General features: G+C 38.3%; 1 protein-coding gene across 1 annotated transcript in view; it reads right to left on the bottom strand.

Annotated features, from left to right (window-relative positions):
* The window catches only part of kcnh2b (potassium voltage-gated channel, subfamily H (eag-related), member 2b), a 302,801-nt gene that overhangs the window by 261,699 nt on the left and 26,035 nt on the right, over positions 1–15,067 (bottom strand). Inside the window, exon 2 of the mRNA XM_017712338.2 lies at positions 7,860–8,090. Within this exon, the coding sequence (XP_017567827.2) occupies positions 7,860–8,090 (231 nt within the window). The remainder of the gene's footprint in view (positions 1–7,859; positions 8,091–15,067) is intronic.

The following is a 15,067-nucleotide window of genomic DNA, read 5'->3' as shown; positions in this document are numbered from 1 at the left end:
GCATATCCTTCAAAAAAGTGTGGAAATTTGTTAACATGAAACCAGTTGATTTTAATTAATGTTCTTGGTGTATTTATATCCAGTTAATATTTCAGCTCAGTTTAGTCATTCTGTAAACATTTACACAGCTTTCAAATTTTGCATGGCTGCATAAGTTATTAGTTTTTGCTTGATTTGTTTCATTAAAGTCCATGGACATGACTGAACATGCCCTAAGTGAGCTGGTGTGGAATGACCCATATTTTGTTTCATAGCAGTGAATAATTTACAATAGTGACAGAGTAATAAATCTTAAGAATAATAATAAGCCTGCAGTTCAAGGAGATAACATGGTTCATCTGATCAGCCAGCTTCACAGCTTTCTGGTTTTGCACATATAAGGAGCAGAACAAGTTCCTGACAAGCAACTGCAACTCCCAGAGATAACAGTGCACCCATACAAACGCATACAGCCCTATTCCCACTGCACAACACAGCACAAATAAATATGCATCACCAGCAGAGTCTGTCACAAAGCCTTACATGAAAAAGCATGCACATCTCTACGGGACACACGTGTCTTTCACCACAGAAAATACAAACACAGCAATATCACACTGCTCTGATGATCAGTCAACATTTTAAAAAATACCTGCTTAACCATATCGCTAGCATTAAACTTGTGAACAGAAGCTCAGCGCTAAATAATCTGCACTGATTTAGTTGTAATGATATGTGTACTAGGGGCCTGATATATTACAGGTTGATATAGAACACACTGCAGAGTCATAAGCTCCGTCACACTCAGCATGGGCTCTATCTTGTCAGCAGTCCGAAGGGACTGACAAAGGAAAAAATGGGTGTGAGAAAAATAATTGTTGAACATATGGGTTTCTAGCGCACTGCTGGACGGTTTTCAGTGAGAAATCATCTGCTAGGGAGAAAGAAGCAAAATGAGGAGAACACAGAAATATAGACACTATGATCTCTTTCTGATCACAGAGCTACTGTGGATATATTTGGAGCTGTACTCTCAACCTAACAGTGACACTGACATGTAAAAAAACAGCAGCACCACTGTGTCTCATACACTGATACTACTGACACACACACTACCATGTTACTACCTTGATAGTAAAAGGTCAGACCCCCTTTTGCCTTCAGAACTGCCTTAATTCTTCGTGACATACTTTAAACAAGTATAATTACTGTTGCCTTTCTATCATCTCAAACCAGTCTGCCCATTCTCCTCTGACCTTTCACATCAACAAGGCATTTTCATCCACACAACTGCTGCTCACTGGATATTTTCTCTTTTTCGGACCGTTCTCTGTAAACCCTAGAGATGGTTGCTCGTGAAAATCCCAGTAGATCAGCAGTTTCTGACATACTCAGACTCAGACTCAGACAGACAAAGTCACTTAAATCACCTTTCTTCCAGATTCTGATGCTCAGTCTGCACTTCAGCAAGTTGTCTTGACCACCTCTACATGCCTAAATGAGTTGCAGCCATGTGATTGGCTGATTAGCTATTTGTGTTAACAAGCAACTGAACAAGTGTACCATTTAAATTGGCCAGTGAGTGTATATACTGTACATGCACGCACCAACAACACTCACAGTACAGTGGAAAAGTCAGAGACCACCTTTGTTTTGTTTTTTTCACTTGCCTTCAGCTATTAAACATGTAGTTAATACACAATTACACAGACGGCCCGCATAATACATATATATATGTGTGTGTGTGTGTGTGTGTGTGTGTGTGTGTGTGTGTGTGTGTGTGTGTGTGTGACTTTGTGAGGCTTCTGTGTAATTGTTTATTAAATACTTGTCTTCTATATATAACAAATTATTCTTCAGTAATTTGTGTGCCCATGCTCTGCCTTTATCAAAGCTCTCTTTCAGGAAACTTGCTTTAAATTTTTCATTTTTCTTCAGAAACATCTCCTGCAAAAAGAATAACTTCAATAACATATAATGACATTTTGGACAGGCAATTAGAGGAGTGAAAGGCATTCACATAACCTACTAACCCAGTTGAGCAACATGCCTATTTACTGGAACACTGTAAAACAGCTGTGAAACAGGTATATTACTGATGGTGTGGCCTCTTGATGTCAGTGAGATTCAATGGCATGCTATTATTTTTCCAGAGCTCTGAGTTTTGTGAAGGTGGCATGATGCATTTTGGGGATTCATAGCACTTCTTCAGGAGCTGATGTCAGCATTTTCCTTTGGCTTGGCCTGCTGTGCCTTGACACATGCACACACAGAAGAGTGGGATTGTGCTATTCTGAGCCATTTCAAACTCACAATAGCTTCTCTCCCACAGAACTCCACCCTGAATTGAGTCCATTCAGCTTCAGTCAGCTGCCAGCTCTTCTGGGCTCAACAGCAGTTGTCTGACAATCAGACAGAATCTATAACTATGAACAACACAAACCAACTCATTCCATTGTTGCAGGCGGAAACATAGAGGGCCTACTGACAAAGTTAGCTTATCAAATTGGACATCGCTCCTCATAATGGCTGATAAAAATTCCAGTTAAGCAGCAGAATGGCCGCTTAAGGAAGCCGACTACGGACTGGGGTTGCCTCACTCTCTTGTTTGTGGAATTTTAGATGGCAGGTGTCCTAGCTGGCTACAGCTGCCTGGCTGCAGATGGTAATCTTCACCATAGTACTTAAGGATAATGAAAAACACTATAGAAAGCTGCAGCCTTCTGTGACCCTGGGGTCACTGGGGTTGGACTCTCTACAGGGTAAAGACATTTAAGTCGCATACAATTCTGGAAATAGATTATTGGTATGTTGGTATGACAAAGCTTGCAGAAAAAGATTTATACTCAAGGTCCTAAATGGTTCTTGGTTTAAATATACATTTCTATGAAACACGAATAACCTTGTGTGGAGGTTCTTTAAATTATTAACAAGTTCTTTACACTACTGTTCAAAGGTTTGGAATCATTTGCCATATTAAGTGTTGTTAATGTATTCAATAATAACTTTTACTGTGTAGTCTGAAAAATCTTTAACTAGATTCCAGAAGGTATTTTAAGATGTTTTATATAATATTTAAAGTTTGTTGGAAGCAATACTGAACAATACTGTAATACTGTTACTACCCACTTAAAGTAATTTCTCAATTTATCTGCCTTGAGATTTTATCACCTCTGCTCAAATTCAAGTCATTCTGGTTGTTAATTTTACTATTACTTCATTCTCAAATCTATACAGCTTTCTCAGTCATTGAGGAATCATCTGCAGCTCTGTTCATCATTGTAGACACATCTAACATTTCTTCATTTTTTACAGCTTCTTACAAATTAGATAAAACATTGCAGAGTAGTAGCACTGTGATGAGATAAAACAAAACTCTTTTCATATGGCTGATTCCAAACTTCTTAACAGTAGCATCCAAAAACAGCTCTTTAAAAGCAGAATAAAATGTTTCTTCTATGGCATTGCTTCAAAGAACCCTTTTTGGCATCTCTAATTTTAACTTGTAAGAATGTAAGGCAAGAGTACTGATGTAGGATCAGGTTTGTCTGTGAAATACCAGTAATGAGTACTAATACTATTGCTGCTGTTACATCCACAAACTCATTCTGGGACTGTGCGATTGTCGAAGAAAGTGAATTTAATCTGTTCAGCACTACTATACGCGAGAGGGATTTCTCAAGTCTGACTCTTTTTACGCTTCCAGGAAACTATTAAAGGACACTGGCATCATCTCAAGGACAGAGAAAGCAGAAAGCAACTAAAGTTGATAGTAACCGGATGGAAAGGATTTGGTCTCTGCTCTGTGCTGGGTTACAGCAGTACACTTACATTTAGACCCAAATGCCAACACTGAATGAATAAGCTGTGACCTCCTTGACCCAGTGGCAATTATGGACTTATTTGAGGGCCGTCTCTACTTTACAGACGCACACACACAGTTATGCTCTCTTCCACTCTCTCTTTCACAGGTAGTGCATCTACAGTGGAGCTGAGCCTCCATCTCGCAGTGATTGATTAAGTGCCAGTCAGATCAGCGACAGGACAACTGAGCATGAGAGCTGGTCATCCATCATGGTGAAGGCTGATGCCAGCGCACCACTCACCAGACGAATGGCTGCACCGGCATGAAGGAGAAAAAGAGAGGGGGAAAAAGGCCCTGTCACCTCCTCTTTCCTCAACCAAACACACAAACTCTCTGTATTTCCTTATGCACATTCCATACTTTCAGAGGAGTGATCGGAATCCCTTGTTACGAAGCGTCAGACCAGCACATTGCTGTGTTCCCCACTGTGCATTGTACATAAACAAATAGCAAGTCTTAGGCATGTGCACAGATAGACTCAGGGGGTTTGAGCTTCTGCCCTTTGCCCTCAGACCGTACAACTGCCCCCTTGGCAGGGCTGTAACATACTTTTTTGTGCAGGCTGCACTGGTGCAAAGAAAGTTGCAGGTGTTGTAGCACAAATGAAAAGAGATAAAATGTCTACAGTAATATATATTATCATAATATTTCTGATATTGGAACAATCTGTATTTTAACTGTGAAAAAACTGAAGCAGCCAGTAAAAAGTTTGAATTTTGATGTTCATTTTGTGAAACATACAGGATATATTTTTCCACAACAGTTCAGATTCCCCACAAGGGTGTATTATAGCACTCAAGCAGTATATTTGTGCAAAACTTAAAAGAGAGAAATTCACAGATGAATCCACACCAGCAGGTTTGTGTGTATGGTTGCTTTTACAGATTTCAAAATGGGATGAAATGGATCAAATTTATTTAATATGTGAGTTAATTAGTGCATTCTAAAAAAGATATAAAGGCTAACGATTCAAAAACAGTCCTGAGAAATGTAGCAGCTTTGCAAACTGGAGAGTGGGGTTTAATCCCTATTTGGACTGTAAAACTAGTACTTTAGGCTTCCTGGGAAAAACTCTCAGTGCTACATTTGGATTCCTCTGAAAAATGATTACAAGATCCTGATAAGAGTGTTTGCAATGTGCTGTAGGTTGCCCTTTTTGTCCATTGAGCTGTCCTGCCTCGGACAATGTCTGTGCACAGGCTTAATGTGTGCCTTTACTTGAGTCTGATTCTACACAGTGTAAGCATGTTTGTGTGTGCATGTTTGAAGGGAGGGGAGGGAGTCCAGAGCTGAATGTTTTGGCAAACTATTTAATTTTTCTGACCAAAATTGTGACTATGTTTTAAATTGTGATTATTTTCTGTAAATGAGGCCTGTTACTTCTGGCCATTTAAAAAAAAAACGTTCAAAATTTCACCTTCAAATTGCAACTTTGCTTTAAATGATGACTCTTTCAGCTCTAAGGTGCTCTGCAGGCAAGTTTGACTTGCAGAAGGGAAATACCAGGGAGTGCCAGAGAGGCTCTGTTTACTGAACTGATACAGATAAAGAAAGAGAGAAAGAGAGAGAGAGAGAGAGAGAGAGAGAGAGAGAGAGAGAGAGAGAGAATAAAAGAAGGTAAGAGAACCTCACAAAGCTGACCCCAAGAAAAACAGCCAGGTCAGTCTTGTGTCCCAAAGCTTATCATACACACATACACACGTGACAGTGGACCTGTGGCTACAATACACACGGCTCACATTGAAATAAAATCTGCTTCTGCCAGTGCTACCCCTGTTTTCTGTACTACTATTTGCTAATAGGAGAGTTAGGGTGTAAAAATGCTTCAGTGCCTCACATTGATTTGAAGGTAGTGATTTGGCTGCAGAGATTTTGGAATGTTTGAATGGATTATAATCAGTGATAATAGTGTGCAACATAGTGCTTAGCCTACTTTCAAAAAGCTTGGCATATGCTATTTATTGCTTATATTGCAAAGAAGTGTAATTAATTCAGTAATTATGCAGTATGTTTAAAATAATAATTCACAATCATACAAAAATTACTCAATTGAAAATCATTAAATCATGGTGAGATCTGAATTCCTTTCCTACAGAGTCTTATTCAAACTGAATCATTGTGAGTTCAGTGATTTCTACATTTATTGCTGAGTATGCTACCTCAGCCTGAAGCACTATATACATTCTAATAGTATCTTGACACAAATAAATATAATAAAGTGGAAAAGCAGAAAGCTAGATATCTACCCTAAAGCCACGGATCAGATGAGTGCCATTAGTGCAGCCTAAACTGTGTCGTACTACATGCTGAGGCCTTTAGCTTAGCCAGAGTGGCTGCTGCATATACATGAAACAGATAGCTCTCAGAGTAAACAGTGGAAACTATGATTGGTGGCGTGGAGTTGAGTCCACTCGGGCAGTAAAGGACAGGGAATGTGATCTATCAGCTGACAACAAACATCTGCTGCCCCTCTATCATACCACTGCGCTCCACACCTGCTCTACAAGACACCTCTCAGAGATGAGGTGAAAATGTAGCTGCATTGTTACAAGGCTGATTGATTGCTTATCATTCACTGTGCTGTTGTATTTCGGCACCAGTGACATTTTCTTTGGATAATAAGAACCAACAGGTCCCTGTCTGCGTCTGTCGCTCTGTCTCACTCTGTGTTTAACTCTTACTCTCTCTGTTGCTCTCTGTCTGTCTCTCTCACTCACTATCACGCTTCCCCTTTTTCTCTCTGTGCATCTGTCTCTACACTCTGTCTCTCTCCTTCTGTGTCTGTCTATCTCTCTCTGTCTCACCCTGTCTATCTGTCTCTCTTTCAGTTTCACGCTCAGTCTGTTTCTCTCTCTCTCTCTCTCTCTCTCTCTCTCTCTCACTCACTCTCTCTCTCTCTCTCTCTCTCTCTCTTCATATTTAACTGTTGCAGTAATGATGTCCTGGCAAACTGGCAGATCAATCTAGAGGAAAGAAAAACAAGCAAAAAAAAAAGACATCTTAATATCTGTGTAGTGTCTCCTAGACAACGACAAGATCATTGTAAGAAAACTTACAATGATTAGAAAAGCCTCCCAGTAATTTTTTGTGTCTCCTCTCGAGTTTTAGTAGAGATCTCAATAAAGTCACCCATTTAGCTTACGCCAAGATAATAAAAATGTTCATCTGCAACCGAACCTAAGAAAAGGAACTGAGCTGTTTTTCAGCCGAGATGACCAGCATTTTCAGCTGTGAATAAATGTTATCATTTTTATCTGGGCCAGAAGTTTCCTTTTCTTCTTCTCTAATGTTACTCTGGCTCACTTTTAAGCAACAGAACACAAGAGAGAGCATGTTATCTTGAATAACATCATCAATATGGTAAAAAAGTAGCAGTCAAGACTGTTGTTGTTACTTAAAAATGGTGAGTGAAATAATGCAGGTAAGAGGTAAAAGTGGTGCTGTTCAACCAATCAGACTGTTTGACTGGAATTGTTACATCATCACATGTAACTGCATCCTGGGAAATTGGTAAAACATTCAGGCACAACTTGATGTGAAAGGGCCTTTCAGCCTCTCTCTCCCCCTCCCTCTCTCTCTCCACTTTCTTTTTTCCTCCTCACACTCTAATAATCAGGCTTCTTGCAGCTCTCTCTGTGGCTCGGGAAAGTGATTATGCATGCACTTTCATTTCTGAGTACCTGAATGGAACAATAGGAGCTGACCTGAGTCCAACCCCAGGGCAGCACACAAGTCTCAAAAGCTAAGCTAAAGTCTCCTCCCTCTGCTCTCCTATAGCAGACAGACACAGCCAGCTAGCAAGCATTGTCTCATCTTATAATGCCAACACGATTCCTGTGGAGAGGCAGAACACATGCAGACCTTTCCAAAAAACAAAAAAACAAAAACACATTTAAGCCCTCATATCAGATGCTGAGCCACAGCCATGTGACAAATCACACACAGGGAGCAAGAGCTCAGCATCCAAAGCATCATTAGTCACTTCCGGTCATGGAGAAAGTCATGGCTGTCCTACCGTCCTTCCTGTAGAGCGTGATCTCCACTTTCCTTTCCTCGGAGCCCAGCAGGGCCTGAGCCATCTGTGCGATGGCCAGGCGCTTGGTGTGCGGCCCGTACAGGAAGTTGCAGGTGCACGGTTTCTGCATGATCTCGGCCCGCGTATAGCCACACATGTGACAGAAGCCATCATTACAGAAGATAATGGCGCAGTTCTCCACCCGCGCATTCGCTATGACGAACTTTCGACCTGCATCACATTGAGAGAGAGAGAGAGAGAGAGAGAGCAAAACAGAGTCACACAGGTCAAATTGGCAGTTTGTATTCAACAGTAGGTGGACATTAATTAACGATTACTGTTGGAAATTTTCACATTTTCTCAGCAGTAGCAACTGGTTATTGTGCACATTACATATTTTATTTTACTTATTTATTATTACTTTATTACTTATTTATTATATTATTATTACAGTAGAGACACACTGGTTTGACCCATATGCATCACAAGAAAACTTATTTCCAAGGACGTGTTTTCAGGAGAATGAAAAAAAAGCACACCTTTTAATGCATCTTACAGTAATTTCATTTTCATGCACAATCATTTTGTGATTTTGTAATTTTGGATCATTTCTCCTGGTCCATTCACCATAAGATTTCTATGTAAAGGGCCACTTTCATTTTCAAATAAAGTAAAATAAATAAAGAAATAAAAATAATGCAGTGATATACTCTGTACAAAAGTATTCAAAAACTTTAATTAAATTAGTGAATTCAGCTCACACAGCTTGTCTAATCTCTGCAGAAAAGCACTACCAATAGAATGGGATGTTCTGAAGCAGGCATGCATGAGCGTAGAGTCACCAGGCTCAATGCCAAGCATTGAAAAGCTTCAATTTTTTCAATTATATGAAACCAATTTTGTTTGCAGGTAATTTTAATGCCCTAGTTCTGTTCAACTTCACATGCTTCTAGCAGGAGGATGTCAGAGCCTTTTAAATGTGTCCAGATTAATGAACAGAGCTGTATAACATATATTATCACTGTTAGAAGAAAACTTTCCATTTTCTATCACTGTCCAAAAGATGTTCACCATTCAAAAGTACCCGAAACCCTGATCTAATTAATTAATTCAGTTATTTTAAGGTGGAGGCATATAAAACATCCCAACACTGGGCTGTAGAGCAGATGTACCGTGTTCCTTAGATTGATGGAGCTCCATTCAATACTTTTGTGATGTGTTGTAGTGCAGTTTGTGATCCAAAACTGAACATCCAACATTAGTACCTGACCTCACTAATTGCGACTGACAGCATTCAAATCGCCACAGCAGTATTCCAGCATCTGATGTAAAGCCTTTCAAGATTAGAAGAGGCTGTTAATGTAACAAACCAACTATTCAAACCTTAGTTTTTTGTTTTTTTCCAGGGAAAATAAACCTTGGATGAGCAGGTATCTATACATATTTGGACAGGGTACACCACTGCTGTCAAAAAAAAACAAACAACAAAAAAAAAAAACATGTTCCTTAATTTTTGTCGATTTTTTCATTTTTCTTCATCATTTGAACAGCAGTTGATCTTTACATTGTGTGAAAATTTCAGAATAAATTCACTTTACATTAACTTACAGTAAACTTAAAGACCATTTTCCCTCTCTTTGGAGAGTGATGATATGTAATAAGAACTGTGTAAACCTCAAACAGCTCTGAATCTGAATCTAAGCTTAACATCAGCAAAAACAAAAGAGTTAACGGCTTCACCTTCTAAGTTCAGTAATTTATCAAAAAATCTGCCCAATTAATTTTCAAATAAAATATTATAATATACAAAAACACACATGCACTTTCACACATATGTCCGCTGACCTTCACACAACCCTTCGTTACCCTAACACTCTGGAAGCAATGCCAACTCCTGCAGAAGGTGCCCGATTCCTGAGCCAAGTCTCAGACAGGCTGCAGAAAGCCTCCTGTGGGCGCCACATTAAGACTCTGTGCTGCGACCTACACTGCAGTATGAGGCCTGACGTTCATTGAAGACCTTTCAGGTCCACAGCCTCACCCACATCCACACAGCTCTGAAAGCAAGAAATAAGAGCTCACTGTTTCTTTTTTAAAAATCAGGTTCAGTTTTCTCAAGTCCATGTACCTTAGAACATGTGGTCATGTTGTTCTTATTTGATCCATTTATATGTGTTCATAATACACATAGCACATATTAAAATCCAATCTTATTATTATACTGTTTCAGAACGTAGTAACTGTGAACAATTACCATCTTGTTAGAAAGCCATACAGTGGAAGTAAACAGTCTATTGCTACTTTCGCACTGCAAGCATGCTCCAGGACAACACACATTTACATAGTTATAATTTGAACATTTAAGTGTAGTAGTGCTGCTGATAACTTCATATTGATCTCAGGTGTAGTTAGCTGTTGGTGTTATACAGATGAAATACAGGTTTAATAAAAAATATGACTATAAAGCCTGAAGTGAATCATTTTCAGAAATTTTCACACCTAAATATATAAAAGTGGTTTGTCCTTTCCATCAGGTGTTCATTTCAATGTTTTTAATTTTCATCTTAACTTATTATTCTGATCATTTATTGTCAGAACTTTCAACAATGAGTCTCCAAAAAAGGACTTAGACTGAAGATTAGTGGAGCATAATTACAAAAGCATCAAATCTTCCAAATATATCCATTTCAAAACCCACAGGGTCCTCATTTAAAAAAGCATGTTTTCTGAGTGTCCTCTCAACTATATTTATAACAGTAAAATGCTTTTGGAAAGACTGAATGCAGTGGGAAAAGTGATGAGTAAATCTGGCAGCATTGCTGGAATTATGATAACTGTAGCTAACTGTGGGGGTAAAACTGACATATTTGGAAAGGTCTGATGTTTAAGGTGACCCTGTGCCCCATTAACCTCCACAGCAAACCTCCAGAGGTGTTTTCACCTTGTTGATAAATTTAAACTACCATCAGTCATCAAATTAAACATCTGGTATGGTCTGAAAATTAAAAGAAATACAACATTTATCTAAAAGTTCAGCCAGTGTTTATTCTGAAAACAAAGGTAAGAATAGGGAGTTTGTCCCTCCATGCAGGTGCGTAAAAAGCACTGAAAATCCCCACTTAAGTAAAAGTTCTGTTACTGTAGTGGTAATTTACTTGAGTGCGAATGAAAGTATTAATAAAAAAATTACTCAAGTAAGAGTAAACAAGCAGTTTACTAGAAAATGACTGTGGAAACACCTATACAATAAACTGCACATACAAAACGAATGTCTACTCCTATAAAATAATCTGTACATACAAAACTGAAGCAAACACCTATAAAATAATCTGTGCATACAAAACTAAAGCCTACTCCCATAAAATAATCTGTACATATAAAACTGAAGCAAACACCTATAAAATAATCTGTGCATACAAAACTAAAGCCTACTCCTATAAAATAATCTGTACATATAAAACTGAAGCAAACACCTATAAAATAATCTGTGCATACAAAACTAAAGCCTACTCCTATAAAATAATCTGTACATATAAAACTGAAGCAAACACCTATAAAATAATCTGTGCATACAAAACTAAAGCCTACTCCAATAAAATAATCTGTACATATAAAACTGAAGCAAACTCCTATAAAATAATCTGTACATACAAAACTAAAGCCTACTCCTATAAAATAATCTGTACATATAAAACTGAAGCAAACTCCTATAAAATAATCTGTACATACAAAACTAAAGTCTACTCCCATAAAATAATCTGTACATATAAAACTGAAGCATACTCCTATAAAATAATCTGTACATATAAAACTGAAGCATGCTCCTATAAAATAATCTGTACATATAAAACTGAAGCAAACTCCTATAAAATAATCTGTACATACAAAACTAAAGTCTACTCCCATAAAATAATCTGTACATATAAAACTGAAGCAAACACCTATAAAATAATCTGCACATACAAAACTAATGTCTACACCCATAAAATAATCTGTACATATAAAACTGAAGCATACTCCTATAAAATAATCTATGCATACAAAACTAAAGCCTACACCTATAAAATAATCTGTATACACAAAATTAAAGCCTACTCCTATAAAATAATCTGTACATACAAAACTAAAGACAAACTTTTGAATTCTGTTTACAGCATGCTCCGCTATCCTTCTATGGCCTGTGAAAGGAACAAGGTTTGCATTTCACAATTAGATGATTTTATACATAAAGCTTCCTAGTTTATCTGTTTCAACAAAGTAGTTGAGAATTCCTGAAAGGCTCTGCAGAGTCGGTGACTGATTAATACACCCTATTAAGTCAAAATAACGGGGGGATTATTCAATTAATAATGGTTTTTGTAACATCTGCTCACTCTTTGTCCTGGTCTTTCTTTTTGTTCTTGGTTTCCCAGTGTCATCTGCCATGTGCCTTTGTTTTCTTGTGACATGTGCTTTTGTTATGTTAGCTCCTCCCCTGTCCTGCCCTGTCTCCACCTGTTCTTTGCCTCCTAATGTCACCCTCTCATTGGTCTCAGGTGTTTCTCATTTTCACTTTTAATATTTTACCCTCTCTTTGCTCAGTCCCTTTGTCTTGCATTGTCTACACACCTTGCTGTTGCCTGTGTTTTGGACTGTAGGCTTTGTTTCTCTGGTTGTAGCTTTTATTTCTGGTTTAGTTCTGTTTTACTTTGTTTTGTCTTGTCATGGATTTATCTGTTCCACTAACCTCTGCCACTGTGTTTTTGGACTATGTTGAATCTCATTTAAATAAAAGCAACTCACACGTCCTGCCTCAACGCCTCCTACGTTGCAAATTTTTAGTGACAGTCCTACTGTCCATTAGCTTCCTGAGCTAACTCAAAGGTGTCAATTTCTACAGACAGTAAACATATTCACAGCCTTCAAACCATATAAATCCACCATGTGGATGTTTTCTACCATTAAAATTAGCAACAGCAACAGTTTATCCAGTTCTGACTTCCTTTACTGTGATATATTACTATGGCATGCTAATATCATACTACTTTACATACCATCAGAAATGCATTTTCACTTTGACTTCTAAACAGTTAAAGACACACAGCAAGGCGTCAGATGGGGGGGGGGCATTTTCTGTGATGATGTTTTATCTGTGAGGTGAGACGTTTGCGTAAATGTGTTATTGCTATGCCATTTTAGGTAGGTGAAAATCCTGACGTTTCAAACTCGAGTGCTGCTCTGGTTTCATGTGAGATAAACAAACTTCATCCTCCACTGCAGTCCGAACAGATTACTGTTTAGACTAGTAGCTAAAGTCTAAACAAAAACAGGAAGTCAAAACTATTTGTGTGAGGTTATTGTACTGAGTTTACAGAGAAAGTGAAACTGCCTCCATCACGCGGCCCATTATCAGCCAAACTAACTACAACACAGCTGTTCTTCATAAGGTAAACTGAGTGGGTTGACACCAGTGCTAACTAACGTTAGCTAACAGACACTTACTAAAAAACATATGCAATAGATTTTTAGTTTAGGAAATGTGCGCCATTTATTCTAGAACAACAAAGTAAGGAGGAAACAGCTGCACACAGCAGCTACCTGTTTAATGCTAGCTAGGTCTCGTTAAGTTAGCACTCAGCTAAAGGCTGTACCGGCTGGTTCCTCAGGCTGAGGCGGAGCTGTTGAAAGCGGAGATGTCGGCAGTTTTCTGTAGGCAAGATGTTTTAGCTTATAATAGCGCCGATTTCTTTAATTCATTTGAAAATGTGGCTAAACGGACAAAGTCTGTCCATTATCACGCCTCTGTCCCTCGTTAAACTTGCTTTTTTTATACTCTGAAGTGTTTTTGTGAACTGCTCTGCTTTGAGTCGAGCTTTGAGAATGGAATCATTTCAAATTAACGGCACTTTCTTCTAACTGGTTTATGAGTTGAGTCACTCATCATTTTTTTATATGTAATTTAATGTACTATCCTTCAGTAACAGCCTCTACTCTTCTAGGAAGGCTTTACAATAGATGTAGGAATATTGCTAATTTGATTGCATTCAGCCACAAGAGCATTAGTCAATATTTGGATTCACTAATGAGAAGGGTGTCTGCATACTTTTACACAAGTCCTTTGTCTTTTGCAGTTCTGGGCCATTTGGCTGTCCCTGGTACACTGAAGCTTTTTCTGATTTGGATATGAAGCAGGCAGTAAAGGTCGGATTTTTATTTAAAACCAGGGTATGTATTCCGTCTTAATAAGCATGATGGAGATCGAAAGCACATCAACAGAGAGTATCACCTAAAATGTATAAATCAGTTTTTTTTGCTGGTTAGCAGACATCTGGACACTGATCCAAGGCCTACAGCAGTGCTGGAGCGCTGGAGAAATGCCTTCTGCCGTGGTCAGGTTGACCCAGCACATTATGCACTGTGAGAGAAAGCAGTCAGGCTGAAGAGTTCAACTTAAACTTGAAAGAAGGCATTACAGTCTTCATGTAGCTTCAGAAGTGAGGTTAGTTTGCTTATTTATTACTGCCCACCTTTTTCACACTTTAGTCATGTAGCAATATGTGTGTGATATGGATGTGAACGGAGGCGGGAAGGGTGATGTCTGAGTGTGTGGAGTGTTAATGCATGAAGGCATGAAGGATAATGCATAATAGTGACACTGAGTGTATTACATATACATATATTTACACACACACACTCCCACAAGTGTGTAAATATATGGACCATATATATGGACTACCAAATGACTTTAAACTGCAGACCCACCATAACTAACAAACTTTTAAAATAAACAAAGAAGTGTTGAGACCATAGACATTTACAAGGATTATGCTATGTTCCATTTAAACTAAAGGCATTCATTGAGATGGCAATAAGCTAAATTCTTTCTGTTGGGAGGTGGTTGTTCCAAAGATTTTTCTTAAATTTTTTAAAGTTGAAAGATTTAGATTTATTATGAGTTGAAAAAAAAAACTTTATTCAAAAAATCTTGCCCCATGTTTTCATGTCACTACAGAAACAAAGAGTTTTAGTCTATAGGCAACGCATTTAGAGCAGGAAGTGAGACTGTATCCCTGCCCCTCATGGCCACATGCTGAGCAGTTAGCCTAGATCTCATTGTTTCGAAGTAAATGTGTCCCAAAGTCTGAAAGTCAGTGGGTAACATTAGGAATTGTCAGTAGCCAAACACATTTTCTTTTGTATTTTTTCAGATTTTTGTGTTATAATAAAAA

Source organism: Pygocentrus nattereri, chromosome 3, assembly GCF_015220715.1.
Source record: "Pygocentrus nattereri isolate fPygNat1 chromosome 3, fPygNat1.pri, whole genome shotgun sequence".
Taxonomy (NCBI): Eukaryota; Metazoa; Chordata; class Actinopteri; order Characiformes; family Serrasalmidae; genus Pygocentrus; species Pygocentrus nattereri.
This window is presented reverse-complemented; position numbering and strand designations above follow the sequence as displayed.